Source organism: Lemur catta, chromosome 6 (assembly GCF_020740605.2).
Source record: "Lemur catta isolate mLemCat1 chromosome 6, mLemCat1.pri, whole genome shotgun sequence".
In the NCBI taxonomy this organism is placed as follows: Eukaryota; Metazoa; Chordata; class Mammalia; order Primates; family Lemuridae; genus Lemur; species Lemur catta.
In genome coordinates this window covers 96,645,548-96,671,228 of record NC_059133.1, presented here as the reverse complement: position 1 = coordinate 96,671,228, position 25,681 = coordinate 96,645,548, and the positions used below count along the sequence as shown (strand labels likewise).

The following is a 25,681-nucleotide window of genomic DNA, read 5'->3' as shown; positions in this document are numbered from 1 at the left end:
CTTGCCAACCCCCAATAAAGTGGATGTACCAACTCTCCCCAGTTATGAAATCAACATTAATTTAGTATGTATTAAACATCATTATACCAGTTTGAGAGGCAAAGAAAGAATGAAAGGTTGTTAGGAGGGATGATCAAGAAAGCAATGTCAGGGCCGGGCGCGGTGGCTCACGCCTGTAATCCTAGCACTCGGGAGGCCGAGGCGGGTGAATCGCTCAAGGTAAGGAGTTCGAGACCAGCAAGAGCGAGACCCCGTCTCTCCTAAAAATAGAAAGAAATTATCTGGCCAACTAAAATATATATAGAAAAAAAAATTAGCCGGGCATGGTGGCGCATGCCTGTAGTCCCAGCTACTCAGGAGGCTGAGGCAGGAGGATCGCTTAAGCCCAAGAGTTTGAGGTTGCTGTGAGCTAGGCTGATGCCACGGCACTCACTCTAGCCCGGGCAACAAAGTGAGACTCTGTCTCAAAAAAAAAAAAGAAAGCAATGTCTTCATGAACTTCTTGGGTCCTTTGGCTAGAGCAGAGTATTGGCCATACCCCATCCCTCACCCCCAAGACAGGCATGTTCATTCTTTGGAATCGTCACTATTCCACTCTTAGAAGGGCATCAGACATAAAATGGTTCTTTTTGTATTTTTTTAGGTGAAATTCCCATTTAATATTGTTTAGAGGCGGGGTCTTGTTCTGTCCCCAAGTGTCTGGCAACCCCAGGCTGAAGTGCTGTGGCCCAGTCGTAGCTCACTGCAGCCTCAAACTCCTAGGCTGAAGCAGTTCTCCTGCCTCAACCTCCCAAGTAGCTGGGATTACAGGTACCCAGCTTAAAATTCACGTTTTTAAGTAAAACAAAATTAACCAGGCCGGGCATGGTGGTTCACACCCTGGAATTCCAGCACTTTGGGAGGCTAAGGCAGGAGGATCACTTGAGGCCAGCAGTTCAAGACCAGCCTGGGCAACACAGCAGAGACCCCATCTGTAGAAATGAATTTTAAAAGAGTAACCAATTTAAAGTGAAGAATTCAGTATCATTTAGTCCACTCACAATGTTGTACAACCACCATTTCTATCTAGTTCCAAAACACCTTCCTCATCTTTTGTGTTTCAAGCCCACTTCCTCACATTTAAGCTTCAGTGACAGAACTTCTCATCCTTCAGTAGAGTCTTGAACAGACAACCCTGGCAGGTTCTAGGATCAAAGCTTTCTGGAGTTGGAGGTCCTTTCTGATCAGGCCAAACTTGTGGACAGGGATGAGACTCAAAGTGGAGCTCTGAATAACAGCATTTCACTCAGAGCAGAGCTGTCCACACTTGTTCTGCCCAATTTCTAGGTCAAGTAAGTTTGAGAAACAGCTTTCTGTACTTCATGACTTTTAATAAACTAATATGCTAAGATGTACTGGGAATGACAGAGGGAAGGGGAATGGTTATATAAGTCAAACTGAGCCCATTAGGAAGGCCTGGGCCCTGCCCCTGAGTGATGATACTCTAGGCTTCATGTGCTGAGCAAGCTTCGAAGGCCCTGTATCTTACCTGGGCACTGTGGGTAGACACAACTAGGGTAGGGGTACTCTGTCCACTATTGGAGGATGAAGTGGAAAGAATCTCCCTAGAAATGCTTCTCAGTTTAACCAACCCCCGTGCCCCGCCAATCCCCTGTCATGGAAGCTTCTACTGGAGCTATTGTTTGTCTGGTTTGTAAATAATACACCACCCACACAACCATATCCATGTCATCTAACCAAGAAGGTAGCCTGGTTGGACAGTTCTGGGGCATAAGCCAAAAACCAGCTCAAAGAGTGCTCAGCTTAGCCAAGATGGAGTCTAGACAGTGCCAGTAGAGACTTACCAGCCATCCCACTAGAAAGGGCCAAGAGCAGGAGTGCTCTCTGTGGAGCCAGGAATCTGTCCACATGGCTCTGTAATGCCTGGTCATGGCTTTTACTTACCATGAATGTCAGGCATAGAAAGATATGATTTGTGTGCTGTTTCTTAGAGATCTATGTCCCTCCCTTTCTAACTTTATTTAGATTCTGTTGACAAAAGCCCAAAGGAATAGTATAGAAGTTGTGATCATGATGACATGACATCCACGGCAAACGTACTCTACAAACAAACATCCCCCTTCTGGCACAGAAAGATCCAGAACAAGAAGCCCATACAATGAAGAAGATAAAATTAAGGCACTGTGGAGTACTGGGTCTGGGTATGATTTTAGAGAACTGGGTCAGGCCAGGGCACTTGGTGATAAAAGCAGGGTGATCCTCTTCTATTTTGTCCTGAGTTATTTATTTCTCTTACAATTTCATTCCGAGAGCTGAAAAAAGAGAAAGCGAAGAAATAAAAACATAATTCAAAACTATTTAACTTTAGAGGTAAACATTTTAAAATTGGTTTTTGTTTTTCTACACTTTAAAACCTAATATGAAGCTTAGGATTTGAGCTAGGCTGAGAGAATATTTAATAGAGTTGTGGCAGAACTCAGGGTGAGGTAGCATCCAGCCCCTCAATAAATGAGATAATGTATTCAAAGGGTGACCCAGTGCCTTTGAACAGACCTGGCCATGCCCACAGCACACCACTAGAAACAGGAACCTGTAAGCAGTTCAGCGTCAGGCCTCAGTATTTGTTTAAACTGAACTGAGCTGTTCATCTTCTCATCATCTCTGGCTGTCAGATCCATTGGGACCTCTGCAACAAAATCTGCCATTTCCCCTCCCCTAAGCAAAAAGTTCTTGCCCTTCAGTCTTCTCTCACTATTGGAGACATAGAAAGTAGGACCAACAACCCCAGGTAGATACCCTTTTTTTTTGAAAGATCATGTGTAAATCAGCCTTGCCTTGCAGACTTAAACCTGAAAAACAATGAGCACCTACAGTATTTCATAAATAATACTCATATTGCCCTGACTGATGAGGAACCCCAAAGAAAGGCAGGACTGGATTCAACATGGAAAGTATCCCCAAGAAACCAGCCATGGAGAGTAATAGTCCTATCTACGCTACACAGTAAGGTGAGAGAGAGGGGCAAGAACTTTGAACTGGGGGGGCCATAAGGCAGAGCTGATTCAGATCCTGGCAGCCCTCACTTCCAGCCTGAGGGCTTTCCTCTGAACTAGAACTATGGCAGTAAATGACAGAAAGGCCCTGGGGTTTGGAATCAAACAATTCTGGTTTGAGCAGCCTCCTTACCCAACCTTTCTGCCATTTTACTTAATCTTGCTGAACCTGTTTTCCCCATCCAAAAAAAAAAAGGGATAAGAATACAAGCTCACATGGTAGTCATGCTAATTACGTGAAATAATATGTGAAGTGTACTTTGCAGAAGGTGATTTTCAAACTACTGGCCACAAAGCATATACACCATAAAATATATTTTTTTTACATTATAAGCCAGTATACACATATAAACAATTGAAGCAAGGTTTTCACAAAAACAATACTTCCCTTACTACTCAGAAGCCACTTGGTATTTTCTATTCCATTTAATTTTTTTTTTAATGCTGGTCGCAATTCACATTATTCTCATGACTCCTAATACGTAGGTATTTTTTAAAAAACACTGTTGGAAACCATACAATTGTCAGTTATTGCGATTATTAATATGACTCTCATGGACAGTCTGAAGACGAGGAGATCTTCATCGCCAGGGCAACAAAGGAACGGGTCAAGGTTATCAAGTCAAGCCCTAGAGAGCCCTGTTGCCAAGGCTCACGGTCACGTCAGGGTTGGTCAACCTTTGAGCTTCATCCCTCTAGCGAAAAGGACTGGCCCGTGGCGCTGTCAGTCACATCAGTCCTGGGGTAAGCCCGCCTCTAGCCTCGGAAGACCCGCCTCCTCTCTAGGGTTACGCGAGGAGGTTCAGGCGGTGACGTAACTTTCCGCTTTAGGTGGCCTTCCGCTCCGGTGGCTGTCGGGAGGGGGCTCGGGGAACATTCAGTAGCGTCCCCGATCCCTCGGCCTTTGGAAGTGCCATGAGATCAGTTAGCTACGTGCAGCGCGTGGCACTGGAGTTTAGCGGGAGCCTCTTTCCACACGCAATCTGCCTCGGGGACGTCGACAACGACACGGTGAGTGCATGCGCACTGAAAGCCGCAGGCCCGACCTGCGCAGGGCGGGCTGGGGCGGGGCCGGGCCGGGCCGGAAGCCGCGCGAGCGTGCCGCGTAAGCAGACGCATGCGCGCTAGCGCTAGTGTGGCGGGCTGGGGGGAAAGCTTTGCAGATGGCTTCAGTGTCTGCTCGTCGTCACCGGATTAGTTGGTCTGGTATCCTGGAAGTATTTTTTTTTTTTTTATAGCGTTACAGATAGTGATCCCTCTGTCTAATTTAGTAACTTGTTCACTGTGGGAGTCTGGTAAGCTCTAGTTGGCCAAGTTTCCTGGATTACTGCTTCTGAGTTAAGCCGCCTTCAGTGGCTTCGCTTCTTAAATCACTTTACCTTTCAAAGACAATTTTTTTTCAGTCGCAAATTGGAAATAATAATACCGCTGTGCCTATGGCTTCGCCCCTCCGAAGACTTCTCTGACCCTTTTTCTACCCTCACAGAATTAGAAAGCCTCCGTGCTTAACACAGGCTGAAAACGCACCTCTGCTGCGAGTAAACTTGGCTCGGTGCGCGGTAGTAGGTTGATGTATTTCTCTGGCTCGCCTCCCGTCTTGGGGCGCCTCTGGCCGAGGCCACATTCGACCCCACCATCCCAGTCTTAACAATGTAAGGTTTCCACAGTGCCTGCTCCATAGTAGATGTCTGGCAACTTTAAAGTGCTACACCTTTGTTGAATTACAAAAACAATGTCCACCAACCTTTTCTTTCCTTAGCAGTCGTTCCTTTTCTCGTTGTTTAAATAAGTTAATACAGATCAAAGTTAATACAGATCAACGAGGTAAAACAATGCCTGGCACACAGTTAATGCTCAGTAAGTGTTAGCATTGTAGTTGTTAGTATTTGCTTCCATTTTTAGAATCTTATTGAACTGCTCATTATGTGCCCAGGACTCTTGCTACATTCTGGGAATTAAAAAATGCTCAGGTGGGTGATAGTCACAAGAATGACAAAATATAATGAGGCGCGTTGATTAAAATACGTAGAGGATTCTCTGGTGGACCATTAAAGGAGATGGTGTCAAATGCTCTTTTTTCCAGACTTTATCTTTCATTCATTATCCATTTCCTAATTTTTAATGCAAAGCACTGTATTGCTCTCCTCGCCTCTGCACTATTTCTCTACTCTGCCACCATACTTTTCATCCTCTTCTCCTGGACTGTTCTGTGCTCTTTTCCCCTCACAAAATATAAGAACTAAAGCATCCTCATTTCCCACTCTCCCTAATGCTGTGATGGAGAGGTATTTTATGAGGCCTCTTTTGGCTCTACCTCCTCTAGGGAGGTAAGAGTTATTCTCGTAAATTTGTATTATGCTTTCTGGGCTTTCACATTTCTTCATATGCCAAGCAGTACAATTTTATTAGAAAACCAAGGAGGCATTTTTAAACAGTAAATTAACAAAGTGACTTTAGATGTACATTATTTTCTATTTTATGTGATTGCCCTCTTCAATTAAAAGAGAAAAATACACCTGGGTGTGGTGGCTCATCTCTGTAATCCTAGCACTTTGGGAGGCTAAGGCAGGAGGATCGTTTGAGTCCGGGAATTTGAGATCAGCCTGGGCAACATACGAGATGCCATCTCTACAAAAAAATTAAAAATTGGCCAGGTGGGTGGCACGTCCCTGTAGTCCCAGCTACTAGAGAGGCTGAGGCAGGAGGATGCTTGAGCCCAGGAGTTTGAGGTTTTAGTGAGCTATGATGATGCCACTGTACTCTAGCCCAGACAGGAGAGTGAGAGATGTCTCAAAAAAAAAAAAAAAAGAGAAAATACTTTTTTATCATAGCTTTATAGACTAGCTTTTTTGAATTTGTACTTCTCTAAGTGAATTGCACAGTCACACACCCAGTTCTGCAATATTAGGTATATTATACTACCTTTTTTTTTCACCTAAGTTGTAAGCTCCATTATTTTAAATTCCATGAGGATTGGAATTTTTTTAATCTCTTTTTTCACTGCTATATTCCCAATACTTAGTACAGTGCCTGGCACATAGCAAGCACTCAATAAATGGTTTTTGAATAAATGAGGATTATGCTAAAAAGCAAATGTATTTCAAAGCTTTGCCTGTTATTAGTAAATATAATTAAAGATGGGCAAGTAAGTGTGATAGTTGGAGAGTGATCAGGTGTGGTACACTTGGCCCACATGAGTATGGATAGAAATTTTGTTAGTAGTTCCCTAGGCCAACATTTGGAGATTTGGGAACAGGAAAAACACTGATTTCAGCCTAATAAACCCTTGGCTTAAAGTTCTTTGAAACTGATTTATTAAGATTTCCCATTAAGAGAAGAAGCTAGAAATAAGATACATATGCTGTAGGAATGCCTCCTGAAACCTGGCTGCACCTGGGAAGAGAAAGCCTATGGAAGGCTGAAGCAGATCATGGAAGCATCTCACCTCCTTTCTCCTGTAGCGTTTCTGACTGATGGTGTACTCTTCAGCTGGGGTTCTTTAGTGTCACCAAATGACTTCTACAGGCCTAGGCCACGCTCAGCCACAGACAATTAGAACTGGTGGGAAGCAAGTGGGCTGCCCTGGAAATGTCCTCTTCCAGGAGGCCTGCTGCTGCCTTACCTTCTGCCTGGCTGTGCCGATCTACCTGCTCACTGCACTTATACACTGTTTTATGGCTTTATTCCTGTGTCTGTGCACCCGTTAAAGTGTGAGGTTCTTCTCAGCAGGGAGCCTGTGGCACTTATCTTTATACCCCTAACTGATTGTCCAGTTTTACCTGAAAACTCCTGGGCTGGCTGGACATTCTCTTTCATTCTGACTTTTGTTTCTTAGAAAAATCTTTTTTGTTATTTGTTCATTAACCAAACATTTATCTTGGGCCTACTATGTACTATGGCATTCATTGAATGAATGTATTAAAAAAAATGGAATTGAATGAAAGATGCTAAGTTCTCGCCTTGGAGGAGTTTAACTAGAAGCTAAAAAATCAGCAGGTATTATTAGTCCTATATGCCAATTACCGCCCTAAATGCTTTCCTCCGTCAGCTTGATTCTTACAACCACCTTCTGAGGCAGATACTCTCATCATTCTCATTTTATAGATGAAAAAATTTAGGCAGAGAGAGCTGAATTCAAATCCAGGCAGTTGCATTCTGAACCTGTACACCATGCAGCCTCTCCCCTGGGTGTCTGCAGAGTTCTTTCGGGTGCCACAATTGAAACGTCAGGTGTAGAGGGTTTGATGTGAATAAACTTGTTCTATGCTTCTATAATCTAATATTCTCACCAGAAACTCCCCTATTAAAAAAGAAGTCAAAGATTCAAATAAATCATTATTAATAAATCCCAATTTGTTTCTAATGTTTCTTTACTATTGATCTGTTATCTCTGTTTCCTTTAGAATTAAATCTCTTGAGAGTCTAATATTAGTTCAGTCTATTTGGAGGGCAGGAAAGGGAGGTCAGCTGTACCTCCAAGAGGAAATCAGGAAGCTGTTTGCAGAAATAGGGTCTGAAGCCACCTGTTTATCATCCTTAGCCCCTGAAAAGAGTAGCTGCCCAAACACAAATGGTGGAGAAAGGGCTCTATGCAGGGAGCATCCCTCCTGAGACCTTAGCCACCGCCTGGGGGCACTGGAGGCCCAGAGTGCAGGACAACCCCTTCTCAGGCCCTACCATCCCCTGTGTGTTCCCATGTGCACCCACATGCACACAAGATCCAAAGGCTTGGCTAGAGGAAGGAGGGCCCCCAGAGCTGGCATTTCTTTTTATTTGGACCCTAATTAAATACAAAGTCTGAAGTTAGAGTCTCCAAAAGTCCACTGTCTTGGGCTGTTTTCGAAACATGTCCTTTTGTAATGATCAAATTAGCAGAGCTGAAGTCAGGCGTGTGGGGCACAGAACTGCTCAGGTGTCACTTTCCTGAGATATAGATTCTGTGTAGCCGCCATCCCTCCAACCTCTCCTGCCTCCGATGCACACACCCACCCCTAAATGGACATAAACAACTTCTGAGAAACTATGGCTATGTTGGTCTCAAAAAATTTTTAATCAAGTTGGTGAAGATACAAGTTGAGGTCTTGTGATTTTTCCAGGTTAGGCCAAGGAGAGAAGAGCTGGCAGTGGTTCAGCAGGACCCCATCTTAATACTCTCTTGTCTCTCTGTTTGAAGTTAAATGAACTCGTGGTGGGAGACACCAGCGGGAAGCTGTCTGTGTATAAGAATGATGACAGCCGGCCATGGCTTACCTGTTCCTGCCAGGGAATGGTCAGTATTCACCTCCCTGGGCCTTGAGGGAAGAAGTCCCTTCTGTCCAGGTTCTGCCAAGGGTGAGCCCGAAACAGGAGCTCACTGGTGTGTCCTGACTCCCCAGCTACTCAACCAGCCACTGCTTCCTGGCTAATTTGATTCGGGGAGAGCAGCCCCCAGGCAGTACTCCATCTGTCTCCCCACACACACGTACACAAGCCTGGGTGTTTTCTCTGTTGTAAAATACTCCTTGGTACTACTTGATGGAAGTTGCCTATGCTTGTCTGATCTTACAAAATATAGTCAAAAACGGGGGCAATAATTTGAATAAGCCTAGAAATATGATAGTCTAGCTATATTAGATATTGGGTTTTTGTTTTGTTTTAAGCTCAAATTGTCTTAACTGCCCTGGGGCATCATATTGCCGTCTGGGTAAACCGAACCTATAGCACAGTAATCAAATTAATAAAGATCATCAATGTAGGTCACATGCACAAGTTTTCAGTGAATGATGGTAATTAGAAAACCCACCCCTTGTCATGTTGCAGGGATCGGGGAGTACCAGTCTTCCTTGGTGTCTCCCTGAGCCTCACTTTCTCTGTTACAGCTGACTTGCGTTGGGGTTGGAGATTTATGTAATAAAGGAAAGGTAAGACCTCTAGGGGACCTTGGGACTTTGGTAGAACTCCGAGGCCTTACCTTGGTCCCCACCTCCAAGTGGAAATCATTTGAGGGTTAAAGGCTTCAGCCCTGACCTCTGTGATGTAATTATCAAGATTATACCCAAACCTCCCTCCCCAGTCCACCTCTGTCTCTCCCAGAACCTGTTGGTGGCAGTGAGTGCTGAAGGCTGGTTTCACTTGTTTGACCTGACACCTGCCAAGGTCCTGGATGCTTCTGGACACCATGAGACACTAATGGGAGAGGAGCAGCGTCCAGTCTTCAAGCAGCACATCCCTGCCAACACCAAGGTCATGCTGATCAGCGACATCGGTGGGCATGGCTACCTCTGCAGGCGACCAGGATAGTCGGAGTCAGCAGGCACTAGGGCACATCCCGAGGGTTGGGGTGAGAGGGAGAGCTCATATTCACTTGTGCACTTGTCATGTATTTCATGTAGAGTTACCAAGCTCCCGTTATAAGCCAGGCGTCACTCTAGGGACTAGGATTGCTATAGTGAATAAAACAGACAAAAATCGCTGCCCTTGGACCTTACTAAGAAGAGACAGGAAAGAAACAATATCAATTTCCAAGAAAATTAAATAGTATGTCAGAAGGTAATAAGTGCTGTGGAGAAAATAAATCATGGAAAAGACTAGAGAGTGCTGAGGCAGAGGTAGCGATTTCAAATGGAGTTGTCAGGGAAGTCCTTGCTGAGCAGGTGCTATTTGGTAAAAAACGGAAGGTGGAAGAGGATGAACAAGGCAGACAGGGAGCTTGCAGGTGGCGGGAGGTATACAGGATGACTCAGCGCAGTTGAGTTGCATGTCTGAGGGCAGAGGGCAGATGGAAGCCGCGGAATAGGTGCACGGTGGCATGTTCCCAGCGCAAGGAGAGGCAGGGGCAGGTAGCTGACTCAGGCTGTGTGAGGTGAGTAGAGCACAGCACGTCGGGCATGAAGCTACGTTGGCTAGAAAGTGCCAGTGGGGGCCGCATGTGCGACTCCACAGCCGTCTTATTCTCTGTGCCCACAGATGGGGATGGGTTTTGCGAGCTGGTGGTGGGCTACACGGACCGTGTGGTGCGCGCTTTCCGCTGGGAGGAGCTAGGTGAGGGCCCTGAACACCTGACAGGGCAGCTGGTGTCCCTCAAGAAATGGATGCTGGAGGGTCAGGTGAGAGGCTGAGTGTGGGGTCCAGGCGCCCAGGGAGCTGGGAGGAAGGCTTCCCGGAGGAGCCCGTGGGAGAACAGTTGTGGGACGGGGCCAGGGTGGCAGGGAGGGAAAGTCACCTTGTTGAGAGAGGTCCGAAGATATCATTTCCAACCAGGGTCTTAGGAAATGGCTAGCAACAGGCAAAGAGGACGGACACTGGGCTAAGAATGAGGAGTGTGAAGGTGGGTGTGGACCTGGGCCCTAGCTGGGCATGCACAGGGGAGAGCAGATGGTCGTGTGGAGAGGACGGCGCCAGCCAGGAGCTCTGAGAGCTCGAGAGTGCTGCTGCTACCCTTGAAGCCTGAAGGGCTGTTCTCAGAACCCTGCCCCACCTCTCCCCTGTTCTCTGCAGGGTCCTACTTCCTTGCCTCTCCATCCCCCTTTAAGCCCTGGTTTCCTGGTGCAGGTGGACAGTCTCTCGGTGACTCCAGGGCCTCTGGGTGTTCCTGAACTGATGGTATCTCAGCCAGGCTGTGCTTATGCAATTCTGCTGTGTACCTGGAACAAGGACGCTAAGTCCCCTCCTTCCTCTGAGGAGGCCACAGAGGGCAGTAGGTAAGGACGTTCAGGCCTCTAGGGTTACATGGAAGCAAGATGGGCTCCCAGGTGGCACATGGTAGTGAGGTGGGTCTGCAGTTGACAGACTGCTGCATCTAGATCCCAACCCAAGCACCTCTGCCCCATTAAAGAATATTATTCTGGGACCCAGGGATTCCTGGCCTTTAATCTTACAGCACCTGAAAGAGGTTCTGAGATTCCAGCCTGGCAGCCCCATCGCTCTCTGTTCTATTTGCCCATGAGCCAGAGAGGGTCAGCAGTAGGTTCCAAGCTGATTCAAATCCTGAAAGCTCTTGCAGGGATAGCAGCCACAAAGAGCCTGGAGAACTCAGCTCACTGGGCCTCAAGCTTGGCCCACCTACCCTCCTGCCCACAGGGAGACCCCAGCTGCCCGAGATGTGGTGCTGCACCAGACATCTGGCCGTATCCACAACAAGAATGTCTCCACTCACCTGATTGGCAACATCAAACAAGGTGAAGGTGGGGTGGGAATGAGGGAGGGAGCTGGGGGGCACCATCAGCTCTGGGGGAGAGCAGAGCCAGGCCCTTCTCTCATGTCTGTCCCACCCTTCCCACCCTGCTGTTGGCTGCCCCTCTTCCCATCACTCTGATCTTGCCCTGCCCTTCACATTTTCTCTGGGCCTTCCATCCTACCCACAGGCCACGGCCCTGAGAGTGGTGGCTCTGGTCTCTTTGCCCTGTGCACCCTGGATGGTGAGTAATGCTGGGATCACGAGGGGGGTTTTATGCCTATGGAGTCTGCTTGGGCCTGTGCCGCCCAGCCCCAGCCTGCGTCTGCCCTGCAGGGACACTGAAGCTTATGGAGGAGGCAGACAAGCTGCTGTGGTCAGTGCAAGTGGATCACCAGCTTTTTGCCCTGGAGAAATTAGATGTCACGGTGAGTGGAAAACCTGGTAGAGCAGAGCATTCTTGCCTTCTTCACATGATGAGATGAGATTTAAAATAATCAGGCCATTCTTTATCTTACATTTCTTTAGAGATGCAGAGTAAGAGGAAACAAATTCAGATGGTCTAAATTCATCTGACGTGAATTTGTTTCCTCTTTACTTTACAGTATTTAACACTATACTGTGCTGATGGAAAATCTATCATTTCTATACCTTTTGGTAGAAGTAATAGCCCCAAAGAAAAACGCGTTACTATTAGAGTCTAAAAGTAAGTTATCAGTCCCAACTCCAGATGTATATTTCAAAGTTTTTCCTTTCCATATGTAAAAAAGAGAACAATGCGCCTGTTTAATCGCACTGTGCCCCATGAATCAGCAGGTGGCCGCCACGCTTTCTATTGCCACGATGCATGCTTGATGCTTTAGGAGAAGCGGCATGTTTTGAAGGCAGGTAGAACGGGCTGGGTTTGAGTCCTTACTCTGCTGCCTCCTGGCTGAGGGTCCTTGGGTGAGTGACTTTATGTCTGTACACTGGATGAAATTGGGAATGATAATGCCAACTCCCTGGGGTCATTGTGAGCATTTTGCACAGTGCCTCATTTGACAGCCCCCTTTTGTGCCTACCACGTGGGAAATGTTCTTCCCCAGCTCGCAGTTTGTCAGTCAGAGTCAAGTATATAGCTCCTTTATATTCATCCAGCTTCCGTCATCAAATCTCCATCTAGAGCAACTCCTTGCCACTCCTACAGCTTTGTCTCTGGCCTTTCCTTTTCAGGGCAATGGGCACGAGGAGGTAGTTGCCTGTGCCTGGGATGGACAGACGTATATTATCGATCACAACCGCACTGTTGTCCGCTTCCAAGTGGATGAAAATATCCGTGCCTTTTGTGCAGGTGGGACCCCTGCCCCAGGCCCCCCCTCTCTCACATGCTTAAGTTGGATAAGTGTGTTAGCATGTTAGATAAATGTTTGCCTCTCCATTCCACTCGACGTATCCCCAATACAAGTCTTCATGAACTCATGGGTTCTTCAGCTCTTTCTTTTGAGGGTGATGGGTGGGTGCTACATTGCCATCTTGACAGTTATAAATAAGAAATAAAAGCAGTGAGTTCTCCATCTCTGAATATTTTAAAGGATAGAATGAGGTCTTGTCATCTATGTCTGCGATGTGTGAAGACATCAGGAAGTTCTTTTCCATCTGAGCATGCCAGAACTCTCTGAAGAAAATTCTCCCAGAGCATTTTCATTAGTTCTAAATCAGGGACCTTGGAAGGCAGCACAAACTCCTTAGGTGACTAGGGGATGTGTTTGGTTACTAAAAATGAGAAGAACCGAATGGTGCTCTGGAGTGCACACTCCGGTAACCTGAAAGGTTAATCTACATTCCTTGGAAGAAGAGAGCGACACCTCAGAGAAGCCTTACTTTCCGATCACCCTGTGTTACTCCCCCCCTTGGACTAGCAAGTCTGTCCCTCATTACTTCAGGGATATCACTAAGATGGGAAAATCAACAAATATCACCTTTTTGGATGCTGTTCTGCCTAGTCTTTTTTTGCCATTTTTAAAAAATTTCAGCATATTATGGGGGTACAAATGTTTCGGTTACATATATTGCCTTTGCCCCACCCGAGTCAGAGCTTCAAGCGTGTCCATCCCCCAGGCGGTGTGCACCACACCCATTAGGTATGTATATACCCGTCCCCTCCTCCCTGCCTGGTTTTTGTTACTATGCTTTTTGCATATCTGGAATAGGACAGATATTTTCACATCTTACGTATTTTACTGAGTTCCCAACAAAGGAAGAAATAGAAAGAGGGCCTGTGGTTCTTTGTCTGAGGGCAGTTGGGGGATCAAAAGTGCTGACTCTGAGGTTTGTGTCTTGCTCTCTGATTGCTCACAACTGGGCCTGGAACTTCTTGGCCTTTGTCTTCCAGGCCTGTATGCCTGCAAAGAGGGCCGCAACAGCCCCTGCCTCGTGTACGTCACATTCAACCAGAAGATCTACGTGTACTGGGAGGTACGGCTGGAGCGGATGGAGTCCACCAACCTGCTGAAACTGCTGGAGGCTGAGCCGGAGTACCGCAGCCTGCTGCAGGAGCTGGGTGTGGGTGAGTACCAGGAAAGCCAGGGCCTGGGTGCCCAGGAGACCCGCAACCTCTTACCCGCCCCTTTCTGCCCTGCAGATCCTGAGGACCTCCCTGCAACCCGTGCCCTACTTCACCAAACCCTCTACCGCCCGGCCCAGCCAGCACAGCGTGCCCCCTCAAGCCTCCAGGATCCCACCTAGCTGCACCTGCCCTCACAGCTGGTGAAGCACCCCTCTGAGCCCCGCCCCCTCCTCCAAAGGTGTCCCTGGTATTGGCAGGATAGGGAATATATAGTGTAGAGGAGCAGGATTTCACTCTGGGCATGAAAGATGGTGGCAACCCTAAGGTGACTGCAAACTATAGATTCCGCAGTCTTTTTGGTAAAAAAAGAGACAAATTGGGGGAGCAAGGGCAATATATGTAACCTAAACTTTTGTACCCCCGTAATATGCTGAAATTAAAAAAAAAAAAGAGACAACTTGACTGTCTGTCCATTTCCTCATAGAGCTCACCTATCACATCAGCAGGGTCATGGGACCCTGGCCTTGTTCCAAATCATCTGGAATGTGCCACCTCCTCCCCCAAGCTCCCTACTCTCACTGTGTAGAAAAACAGAGACTTGTTTGTGAGGAGGGAGCTCAAATCTTTTGCATGGCCCCAGCGCTACGGAAACCAGGCTTCGGGCCCAGGGGAGCAGTGGCGGTAAGAGCTCCACCCTACCCTCAGTTCCGTCTGTCCTGGCACAGCTCGAAGCCATTTACATTGGTGATCATTACAGGAATGGCAAACTGTTTTGAGGGGTCTTTCAGGATATTTGACAGTCTGTCTGGTCTGTCTTACGTTCCTAGCAACGGTGAGATGATTTTCCTCCATTACTGAAGCAGCTGGGTCAGTGTTTTGTCACGTTGCTGTGTTCTTCAAGTATCCTGCAGCTTCACAGGCCTTGCTCCCATTCCCCCACCCCAAACGAATTATTGTCTGTGAGACAATAGACATTTAAAATCAGATGCAGGTTCAGAATTACATCTTGGGCCATTTATGTTCCATCTGCTCGTGGTTCTCTGTGCTCTAAATCAGTGTTTTGCAAATTGTAGGTTGCAATCCTTTGGTGGGTTGTGGCTAGCATTTTTGAAAGAAGTAGGATAGAATAAAGTAAACTAGAAAATAACGAAGTCCATGGCTCACAGTGTAGGTATTATTTTGTTATAATTGTGTGCATGTGTGTGTGCCGAGTGTACTATAAAGTGTATTTCCCACTGCGAGCTGTGGACACAGGAGTTTGAAGGCCATTGTCCCAATTATACTGACCCCAGTCAGATGAGTCCACCTGGGGAGGGGCTTACGTTCCCTTTTCCTCTCTGTATGGGAATAAGGGCAGAGATATCACTCAGCTCCCGATAGGCAGGGAGGAAGACTAGAGACGAGTGTCAGCATAGAGAAATAAGGGTTTATTCCAATGGGGAAGCAGCTGAGTGGAGGGCCGGCCACGGGGCCTGGGGTCTGCAGTCAGAGAAGCAGCAGGAGGCAGACGGGGAGAAGGGCACAGTGAGACCCAGGCAAGCGGAGCTTGTGGAGCAAGGCAGTGAGGGACAGGAACTGGGATTTGAGACCAGGTGCCATGACACTTGAGGAGTGAGCCCCTCCCTTTCCTTGTGCGAGCAGGGGAGTCTGCTGAGGAAAGGTAAGGCCAGGTGTCACGGGGCAGCATCCTGCTTCTTCTCTAATCCAATGTACTCCAGGCTCAAGATTCTGTTCCCAGCCCAAGGGCCCTAGTTCCCTGGTTCAGGTCAGTTACACCATTGTCTTTCTCTACCCCAACTCGAAGCAGCCAGCAAGACACTCAGGAGTCTGCCCTCTTAAGGTTTGGATTCTTCTCGAAGTCAAAAGAGCCTCAGTCTTCTTGCTTTGGCTCAGAGCCTGGCAGAGGGATGGAAAGCCACTGATTCCAGGACCAGGCAGCTTAAGCCCAGGAGACTAGAGATACGGGGCAGGAAAGAAGCTTAATGAGGTGGCTAGTTGTAGAACTAAGAAAGAACACTGGATAGGTTCAGTTCAAGTGCCGACAAGCCCACCATCCTTTCCACCACGCAGGGGTGGTTCTCTACAGGGCTCTTCCACACACTGCCCCAAAGGTCAGGGGTGCGGTGGGTACAAAAAGCGAGTGGAGAAGGATTAATACCTGGAGTCAGTATCAGAGGTATAGCCAAGGTTTCACACAGGGTAATCAAACAAAAGCTCGCATCAGGCATTTGCAACCCCCAAAAAGGTAACTAATGCTGTCAGCCTTCTGAGCGGGACATTCCTGCACTAGCTCACCGTCTCTGCTGTATTGAATTATTCTGTTTAATGTTACATTCCCCTGCTGTGAGCAGACATGCACAGAATCAGAGAGGTGGCACCAGAAGAGCCAGGGACCTGGCTGGTGAGGTGTGGCAGTCTAGTTGTGAGATATGATGGGCTCCAGAAGGTGAGGAGAGATGTGGGGTGCAGGCAGTTGAGTAGAGTTTGGGGGGCCAGGTGAGAATAGCAGTCGGTGCAGCCTTTGGCTCAGGCAGGTTCCTGCCATGCTGAGGGCCAAGAGGGTACCCCATTTTGCTTAGGACCCTTTCTGCAGTCCTGGTCTGACTGTGCTCTCCTTGGGAGAACAGGGGCACCAGAACCCTGGAATCAGGGGCCCTCTGTGAAAACTCCCAGGGGACAGGACAGCTGCTTAGAAGCAGAGGAATGTGGCCCGCTGAGGGAAATGGGATGGGACGCGGTGGGGGTGGGGTCAGGGTGGTAATAAAAGGGACAGATACAGTAGTCCCCAGGCACCTGGCACTAGCAGCCCCTTCCCCACGTGGCTCTTTCCCTAAGGCAAGGTCTTTCCCTGGGGACTGACTGGGGCAGTGGTCACTGGCCAGGCTCTTGGTAGGAAGGCAGGAAGGGCAGCTCCGAGCACGGGGCCCTCAGCCGCAGCACTCCACGTTCCAGGTCGATGCAGCACTGTGGGGTGTGAGGCAGGTAACATGAAGTCACCTCAGCAGGTCGCCTGTCTCCCTGCCCACTCTTTTTTGTCACCCCCACTAACCACAACTTCCACCTGCTCTTTGCTCTGCCCTATTCCCATTTACCTGGACCCCGGGGGTGGGGAGCTGGGGGGGAGGAGGACTCAGTTCTCTGGATTTTTCTCTTACAGGTAACTAAGGAACCTCTAAGGAAGGGAAGAGACTTGCACATCTCCAAGTCTCTCAGAACCTGGTCCATGCTTCCACACCTGCGCCTTCTCCCTCTTTTTCCCAGCACTTTGGGTCAGGCCCTGAGTGTGGGTGCCTTACCTTGAGAGAGAGCAGGGTCTGCAGCCCCAGACAGAATTCAGGACTCTCAACATCTGCAGGAACCATTGCAAACAGAAGAGGCTGAAGGTGCCCAGTGATCACTGCTGCCCTCCTCTCAGCCCTCACCCCTTCTCTGCCCCCACGTCCCCCATGGCCCAGCTCTGAGGATGTTGGCACAGAGCTGGGGATAACCAGAGCGTCTCTAGGGCACCTTGTGCTGGCAAGGGCTGAAAGTCTCTGCCTCTGCCCCACCCAGAAGAGAAAGGTAGAAGAGGTGAGAATCTGGGCCATGGAGGAGGGGAGGACTTACCCACCACCTGCGCCGAGCATGCCACGGTCTCCTGCCCCAGCTGTAGCTCCAGCCGCTCCACCTGGGTTGGGGGCTCAGGTGCCAGGTCCCCAGCTGGGACTTCTAGGACCCTCTTCCCTAACCTGTGGTTGGGAAGCAAGGGTTATGGCCACCAGTGCCCCCACCAGCTCACCCAGTCCCATTAATCAGCTAATGTCCCGGTCTACTGTACTTTGGGTTCTCCTCCAGTGCTTCCACGGGGCTAAATCCTTATCTTCTCTGCCAGAGTCTCCTAGCTGCTCTTTTCTTAAATTACAGCTTTATTGAAATATATACCCTAAAATTCACTCTTTTAGAGTGTCCAATCGGTGGGTTTTAGTATATTTCCAGAGTCGTGCACCCCTCCCCCACCCCATCCACATGTTTGGGCCACACTCTTACCCCAGGCGGCTGAGGCAGCCCGCAGAGATCTGATTGTGCTGGGTGCCTGTGTCCACGGCCACTCTGAGCAGCTGGTCCCCGCACTGAGGAAGAGGGATTGTGGTGGATCAGTGAGTGCCCAGGAGGAGGGACTGGGGTTGGGTCCTTCAACTTTCCCAGCCCTTCGATGGTTCCCTTCTAGGAATGAGCGGAGGGGATAAACCGAGTCTTTGCTTGTTTGTTTCCTTGTTCTTCATAGAGTGAAATAAACTGGGTCTTTTTTTTTTTTTAGACAGAGTCTCGCTTTGTTGCCCGGGCTAGAGTGCCGTGGTGTCAGCCTAGCTCACAGCAACCTCAAACTCCTGGGCTCAAGCGATCCTACTGCCTCAGCCTCCCGGGTAGCTGGGACTACAGGCGTGCGCCACCATGCCCGGCTAATTTTTTCTATATATATTTTTAGCTGTCCATATAATTTCTTTCTATTTTTAGTAGAGACGGGGTCTCGCTCTTGCTCAGGCTGGTCTCGAACTCCTGAGCTCAAATGATCCACCCACCTCGGCCTCCCAGAGTGCTAGGATTACAGGCATGAGCCACCTCACCCGACCTTAAACTGGGTCTTTAAAACTGATTATTGTACGACTCTTACGAGTGAGGCAAAATTGACTCTCAGATAAAGGAATCAAACAAGGAAGTGGAACTATATATGGTGATTCCATAAGTTTGGGAAAGATCTGGCCAGAAATGGAAATGCTTGTGTAGAGGAATTCTTGGGAGGCTGGGGCCTCCTGGCTAGAGAACTCCAGGTTGGGAATAGAGGAGAGATGAGAACACTGGGATCCCTTGTTGGGAAACTCAGATGTGAGTAACAAAGAGGTCCACCGCTGGAAACCAAGGAAGACAAGTTCACTTTCTTTGGGATATATATGAACATTTTGGTGTACACGTGAAGATACACACACTCCCCAAGTTTTCTCATTCCAAACATTTACCGGACACCTACCGTGCATGAGATATATTACTGGAAGGCACATCAATGAATGCTGTTCTTTAGGAGTCTAAAGGAGGTAAGATGTTACTACTATATGGTAGAAAGTTTTAAGGTCTATAAGAAGATGTGAGCAAAGTACCAAGAGGTTGAGAGGGAGGAAAGGCTGTTTCTGACTAGGGAAATCAGAAAAGGTTTCAAGGAGGAGGTAACATCTGAGCTGGGCCTTAAAAGATTATAGAAGAATGTGGATGTAGAATGATTGGAAAGCAAGAAGAGAGCCATCCAGACAGAAGAAATGCTGAGCAAAGATGGCAGCAGAGGACCAGTGGGCATTTATTGGTAATGGTTCAGTAGGGACTGGCTAGTTAAATGGCTCCAGAGATGACAAGGCTGTCACCTTGGCACACATAAGCTTATTCCAGGAGAGTTGCATTATCCATACATGCACACACTATTTGTATATGTAGAGCACACTGAAGAGTATTTAGGTATTCACATTTAAATATTATATTTTGATCAAGGAAAGTGGGTAATGATGGTGACAGATGGAATTGCACAGATGGAAGATGGGATGAGGCAGGAAGGAAAGAAGATAGAGGTCCCCGTGTTTAGGTCCAGGCTATGGGGACAGTGCCTTTTCTCCTTCCTCCCTCCCTTACCAGTCAGGACAGAAAGGAGCCAGCTGCAGGCAGGGTTGTTGATGAAAGTCGCTGCCTAGGAGTCCTCTTACCTTGCAGTTGACCAGAAGAGCTGGGATCTCTGCCCTGCTGGTCTTCCTGCTCTCCTGGCCATGAGTCAGGGCCTGCACCAGGGGAGACTCCCCCTGAAGCCGACTCTGGTTTCCCTCCACCAGGCGTCTCTGGATCACGCTGTGTGGCTGCTGGCTCCATCACAAAACATGAAGGCAGGCAGGTCTAAACCCAAGTATCCAGGCCACTCGGTCCCCACCTAGCTATCCCAGGATGCCCTCCCCAGCCCCACCCCAGACCTGAGTCTCAGTGAGAAAGTGGCAGAACCTTAGCCAAGGATCCCAGCAGTCAGATAATTAAAGCAATGAGCCCCAATATCAGATCATGCCATTTTTCTGGGACTCCAATAGATTGCTCAGCAATTAAGAAAGGGGAAGGGCTCACACCTGTAATCCTAGCACTCTGGGAGGCTGAAGTGGGAGGATCGCTTGAACTCAGGAGTTTGAGACCGGCCTGAGCAAGAGCAAGACCTTGTCTCTACTAAAAATAGAAAAATTAGCCAGGCATGGTGGCGCACACCTGTAGTCCCAGCTACTCAGGAGGCTGAGGCAGGACGATTGCCTGAGCCCAGGAGTTTGAGGTTGCTGTGAGCTAGGCTGATGCCACTGCACTCCAGCCTGGGCAACAGAGCAAGTCTCTGTCTCAAAAAAGAAAGAAGGAAAGAAAGAAATGGGAAGAGGAGAACGATCCATTCTATGTTAGACTGACCTATTGGCTGAACAGATATTTTAAGAACTAGTATTACGGTTGGGGGAAATTTTATCTCAAACCTGTAACACTTTTTTTTTTTTTTTTACTAAGAGCCTTTTTTTTTCTTCCCCTCTGACTTCATCCTTCAATGGGCTGCAGATCCCAAGGTTGACAGTATGATGAAAAGAAGCAACAAAGTCTTCAGAAGTAGGGTGCTAGGAGTCATCCTTGACCTCTCCTTCATCCACAACCACCCCACCTTGTCCAGTCACTTCCCAGATTCTGCCAGTTTTGCCTCCTGTCTTTATGGAGTTCATCCCTCCTTTCTGTTATTGCCTGTACCCCAGCCTCCCTGCAGCTTCCTGGATCACTGGAACACCCTCCTAAGTTCTTCAGAACCTACCTCCAGGCCTGTTGTTTTCCAAATACACCTGCTTGAAGCCTCAGACTAGCTTATCTAAAACCTTTGCTACTCGAAAGGGTGGTCCTCAGATCAGCAGCCTTAATATCACTTCGAAGCCTGTTAAAAATGCAGAGTCTCAGACCTACTGAATCAGAAGTTTCATTCTGACAAGATCCCCAGGTAGTTTGAGTGCACATTAAAGTATGAGAAACACCAAAGTAAAACAAACTAACCATGTTACTTCCCTGTTTTAAATGCATCAAGGATGCCCCCCCCAATTGCTTATAGAACAGAGCCCAAACTTTTGAGGGTGGTCCATGGCCCAGGTGACCCAGCCGCTGCCTCCTGTCCCTCCACATTGGCCCCAGCAACACCACTCCTACCAGGCTGATTTTTGCCTATGTGCCGTTGCCCTGTCCCCACTCCTTCTGCAACTCTTCTCAAGGCCAGCTGGATGGCTGCCTTAACATGCTTCATTAGGGAGAGAGGTTTTTATTTTAAGTTTGGGATTCCATGTGCATCCTGTAATTAGTGCAGGATTTACCTCTTCCAGCCTCCCCTCTCGGACCTCTTCATGCTCCTCCCCCACACAGCAGGCTGAGAGCCCTTCTCGTATCTCCCCTGGCCATGTTTCTCACAAATTTTGTTTTGTTTTGTTTTGTTTTTGTTATTAGAGACACAGTCTCATTCTGTCGCCTAGGCTGAAGTACAGTGGTGCAATCAAACTCCTGGGCTCAAGCGATTCTCCTGCCTCAGCCTTCCAAGTAGCCGGGACTACAGGCCTGCGCCACTGCACCTTGCTAATTCTTTGTAGAGACAAGGTCTTGATATGTTGCTGTGGCTGGTCTCAAACTCCTGGTTCTCCTACCTTGACCCCCTAAAGTGCTAGGATTACACGCGTGAGCCACCGGCCTGGCCTGTCACAAATGTTATTTATGGATTTCACTCCTCCATCAGCCCGGACAGCCCCTGAGGTCTGTATCTCATTCATCTCTACATCCCAGAGCATGGCTCAACATATAGTCGGCACTCAGTAAATGCCCGCTGTGGAATGACTGTGTGTCCCAGGCTCCACCTGCCCTACCTCCCTGGGAGCCTGGGATTATTTTTAGACCCTTGGCTCAGTGAGGCCCTTGAGGTTGCTCGGCAGCAAGGCTGCCAGCAGGAGACTGGCGCTGGGAAAGAGCAGAACCCTGAGACTGGCGAGAAAGAAGGGCTCTGCAGTTCCCATCTCCCTCCACCTTTCCCATGGGGGATATAGGCTTCAGGGCTCTCCCACTGTCGTGCAGTTTGCTCCAGAGCTCTCCTGGGGAAGGAGACAATGGGGTTCTCCCTAACAGTTGTATCTTTGCTCCCGAAGCCACAGTACGGGCCAGAGATCCACTCGGGAGATCCCGAGGTGGAGGGGAGTGGTGGGAAGCCCAGGTCTTTCTCATCAGAAGGCTGGGCCTGCCACTCTAGGAGGGCAATGTTTAGAGAGGATCTTGTCCTGGGCCACACAGGCACAGGATGGTCCCCAGCAGATGTAGAGGCTATAGGGTTCTAGCCACTGGAGCCAAAGAACGGGCTTCCCTGTTCCATCCGTTTGTCAGCGTGCTTGCTGTGTCTGCAAGGAGGAACGAGCCCCTGGCAGTTCCCTGAACTGAAGTCCTCAGACCACTCACTTTTCCCCTTTGGGGGCTGCTGGGATGTGGCTTAGGGATTGCCCAGCCTCTTGGCTGGATTCCTAGAGGGGAAACCCAGGCTGGGAGGAGTCTGGAAAGGTAGGGCTAGGTCAGGAGAGGCAATGAGGGGTGCCTTGGTCCTCAAGTTCCCAGGGCAGAAGCAGCTGCTGGGGTGGCCTCAGGCCAGCAGACATGCCTCATACCTCTCAGGGTGCCCTGCCGAGTACCTCCGCTTAGAGCCTCCGACTAGAAGAGGAGCGAGGGACCAGGGTGCTCCCAAGCCCTTCTACAAAGGCCTTCCTCTCTTCTCCAGCTCAGAGGCCCGATGTAATTCCATATTCTCTGAATCCTGCAGAACTTACTTCATCTCTCAGGCTAAATGGAATACTAGCTGGAGGGATAACAATGGCATTTAGATGGTGCTGTCTGTGAGCCAGGCACTGTTCTAAGTGCTTTGTATGTGCTCATGTAAACTCTCCCGACAACCCTACAAGGTAGATACTCTTAATTTTATCCTCAGTTAACAGATGAAGAAACTGAGGCACAGAGACATAAAATAACTTGCCCAAGTTAGCAAGTGGCGGAGCCAGGATCTCATCCCAAGCCAAGTGGTTCCAAAGGCCCTGCTCTTAACCACTGCCTCTCAGAGGGGACGAAGGCCTATATATGCAGGTGTGCCCTGGCCCACCCAGCTCTGGAGGCAAAGCTGCTGCCTGGTGGAGGGAAGGAAAGGAGCCTGGCAGGGCCATTCCGCCTAGGAAGGAGGGTGGGCACACTCAAGGAGTTGGGGGACGTGGAGAGAGCCATGTGGAGCCCTGATGCCCTGAGAAGAATGGAGACCCTCGATGCTTTCACTCTGAGGGGAAGGGCAAATGAATGAACAGCCCTGGTATGAGGGAATCAGAGGGAGCAGGGAAGCCACAACCCTGAACTGGCCAGGCCCTCCCGGTCTTAAGCGACTGCTCCAGAGGGTCCCTGGGTCCCCATAAGCCTCTACTTCTACGCAGCAAAGCTCCTCACCACCCCCAAGCCTTGGGGTATCAGGGGAAAAGGTGGGGGAAGCTGAGCAGTGAGAATAGGGTCCCTCAGAGCTACCAAGCCATGGGGACAGCCCCAGTGAGGCGCCTGAGAATGGCCAGGGTTAAGCCCCTCAAGTTGGCAGGACCATCTCCCCCATCTCAGCACGGGAGGGGGATCCCAAGGCTGAGGGTCCACACTCCATGGCCCTCCCTCCCTGACCTCAGGATCTGGGAAGCGGAGGAAAAAGGCAGGGACTTCCCGGGGTTGACAGGGGAGAGGGCAGCCTCACCAAGTCCTTGGAGGTGCCGAGCCTCTTGAGGCTGTCCAGCGGGAGCAGGTCGGCCGAGTCCTTGTGCAGGAACTGGGTGGCCTGTTTGAGCCGGCGCTGCTGGCTCAGGTGGGCTCGGTCCCGGAGCTCTGCCTGCTGTCCCCTCCTCCTGGTGTCTCCCTCATCTCTCCTGGCCTCCTGCCTCGTGCTCATGGCCCCTGCAGGGATGAGTGGGCTGGGGGCTTCCGAGGGGGCTTCCCCTGCTTCTTCCTGCCAGCCTCCGGTCAGGGCTGCGGCTCCCCTTCTGACGGGAGGGTCTCGGTGGGAGGAAAAGAGGAAAGAAGTAAATAAGGTGCGGGAGCAGCCGCGTCAGGCGCCAATTTCCCGAGGTTGCGGTAGAGGGAGTGAGGCTCCAGCTGGAAAAACCCAGCCCCAGAGCAGAGGGAGGGCTGGGAGGGCCTGCAGCTGCCAGGCTGGCGGCCGCGGCTCCAGTTCTGGGGTCCTGGTCAGAGCGGGCGGTGAAAGGGGAGTGTGTGTGTGTGTGTGTGTGTGTGTGTGTGTGTGTGTGTGTGTGTGTGTGTGTGTGTGTGTGTGTGTGTGTATACGCGCGCGGGGGTGAGTGACAGTGCTGTAAACTGTCAGGGTGCCGTGCCAGGTTGCTTGCGAGGAAGTGCGTGCACTGTGGGGGCGGCAGCCTGCAGGCTGTGAGTGTGGGATGCAGGCGGCTCAGCCCTGTGCGTGTGGCCCCCGCCCTGCTCCGCACCCCAGGGCTGCCCAGCTGTGTCCTCCACCAGCATTCTCTGCAGCCCAGGGATGGGGTGCAGGCCAATAACTGGGTTCAGAGCATAGCAGGGAACCGTGAAGGGGCCAGTCCCTCCTCTCCTCCCCCTGAACGCAAGAGGCTTCACCCTTCCGGGTCTCTCGCTTTCAGTGTAGCAGATATCAGAGTCTTTAGCTAATTTACTCTGGCTTCTGGGTCCCAGGGGATGGCAAAGACAACCCTGAATCTCCCAAGTAGGGCCCCAGCTTCTCAGTCTCCTTTATGTGAGTGTTCTCAAGTCCTGTCTCTCTTTTTTTTTTTTTTTTTTTTGAGAGTGCCATGGCATCAGCCTAGCTCACAGCAACCTCAAACTCCTAGGCTCAAGCGATCCTCCTGCCTCAGCCTCCCGAGTAGCTGGGACTACAGGCATGCTTCACCATGCCCAGCTAATTTTTTCTACATATATTTTTTTAGTTGTCCAACTAATTTCTTTGTATTTTTTTAGTAGAGACGGGGTCTTGCTCTTGCTCAGGCTGGTCTTGAACTCCTGAGCTCAAACGATCCACCTGCCTCGGCCTCCCAGAGTGCTAGGATTACAGGCGTGAGCCACCACACCTGGCCAAGTCCTGCCTCTTTTAAAAAGTTATATTTCAAACATGAAGAAGTTATAAAGAATAATATAACTAATATTTTAATATTTCTTTATTTCTTTTTCCTTTTTTTTAGAGACAGGGTCTTGCTCTGTCACCTAGGCTAGAGTACAGTGGCCTGATCATAGATTACTGTACCCTTGAGTCCCTCGGCTCAAGTTATCCTCCTGTCTCAGCCTCCCGAGTAGCTGGGACTACAGGCACATGCCACCACACCCAGCTAACTTTTCTTTTCTTTTTTTTTTTAACAGATGGGGTCTTCCTATGTTGCTCAGGCTGGTCTTGAATTCTTGGCCTCAAGTGATCCACCCACCTCAGCCTCCCAAAGTGCTGGGATTACAGGCATGAGCCACCATGCCCAGCCACCAGTACTTTTTATTTACCACCTAGTTTGTTACCAATATGATCAAAGCTTCCTCTGTTCCTGCCCTTCTCCCTCCCGAATTGGTGTTTATCATGACCATATTCTTTATACTCTTTATACATATACATGTATATGTATCCTAAGCAATATATCATGATTTTGCCCCACCCACTATATATATTCTTCTGCAATTTGCTCTTTTTTTTTTTAGAATTATTTTTTTTTATTTCAGCATATCATGGGGGTACAAAAGTTTAGGTTACGTATATTGGCCTTGCCCCCCCCATTAGAGCTTCAAGCGTGCCCATCCCCCAGACGGTGCACATCACTCATTACGTATGTACACACCCATCCCCTTTGCCCCCCCCAC

General features: G+C 49.2%; 2 protein-coding genes across 4 annotated transcripts; one reads left to right on the top strand and one right to left on the bottom strand.

Annotated features, from left to right (window-relative positions):
• Positions 1-3,835: 3,835 nt before the first annotated feature.
• On the top strand, positions 3,836-14,880 carry ITFG2 (integrin alpha FG-GAP repeat containing 2). Of its 3 annotated transcripts, none has more exons than XM_045554592.1 (12): positions 3,836-4,064; positions 8,227-8,322; positions 8,912-8,953; positions 9,126-9,297; positions 9,999-10,138; positions 10,530-10,732; positions 11,112-11,209; positions 11,396-11,449; positions 11,542-11,633; positions 12,418-12,535; positions 13,577-13,750; positions 13,826-14,880. In XM_045554592.1, exons 1-12 carry the CDS (start codon positions 3,969-3,971, stop codon positions 13,927-13,929), a joined length of 1,389 nt encoding a protein of 462 aa, XP_045410548.1. In that variant the 5' UTR covers positions 3,836-3,968; the 3' UTR covers positions 13,930-14,880. The 3 variants fall into 3 exon arrangements, with proteins under 3 accessions (XP_045410548.1, XP_045410550.1, XP_045410551.1); XM_045554594.1 differs by having other exon boundaries at positions 3,837-4,064; positions 10,584-10,732; positions 13,826-14,879; XM_045554595.1 differs by lacking the exon at positions 3,836-4,064 and adding an exon at positions 4,197-4,348 and having other exon boundaries at positions 13,826-14,879.
• Positions 14,881-14,937: 57 nt separating this feature from the next.
• NRIP2 (nuclear receptor interacting protein 2) lies at positions 14,938-25,663 on the bottom strand. Its single transcript, XM_045555208.1, has 8 exons — positions 25,648-25,663; positions 24,198-24,369; positions 23,559-23,838; positions 19,474-19,623; positions 17,777-17,859; positions 17,357-17,478; positions 17,047-17,099; positions 14,938-16,714 (listed from the first exon to the last, which is right to left on the bottom strand). Exons 1-8 carry the CDS (start codon positions 25,661-25,663, stop codon positions 16,622-16,624), a joined length of 969 nt encoding a protein of 322 aa, XP_045411164.1. The 3' UTR covers positions 14,938-16,621.
• Between the last annotated feature and the right edge of the window lie 18 nt (positions 25,664-25,681).

Excerpts from the sequence above, each read along its gene's own strand:
- ITFG2 (XM_045554592.1), top strand. The coding sequence starts at position 3,969 with ATGAGATCAGTTAGCTACGTGCAGCGCGTGGCACTGGAGTTTAGCGGG. Across the intron at positions 10,139-10,529 it reads AATGGATGCTGGAGGGTCAG|GGTCCTACTTCCTTGCCTCT; the intron begins GTGAGAGGCTGA and ends TGTTCTCTGCAG. Across the intron at positions 12,536-13,576 it reads TATCCGTGCCTTTTGTGCAG|GCCTGTATGCCTGCAAAGAG; the intron begins GTGGGACCCCTG and ends TTTGTCTTCCAG.
- NRIP2 (XM_045555208.1), bottom strand. Across the intron at positions 23,839-24,197 it reads GTGCACGCACTTCCTCGCAA|GGGAGCCGCAGCCCTGACCG; the intron begins GCAACCTGGCAC and ends TCCCGTCAGAAG. Across the intron at positions 19,624-23,558 it reads TCGGCACCTCCAAGGACTTG|CAGCCACACAGCGTGATCCA; the intron begins GTGAGGCTGCCC and ends TGATGGAGCCAG.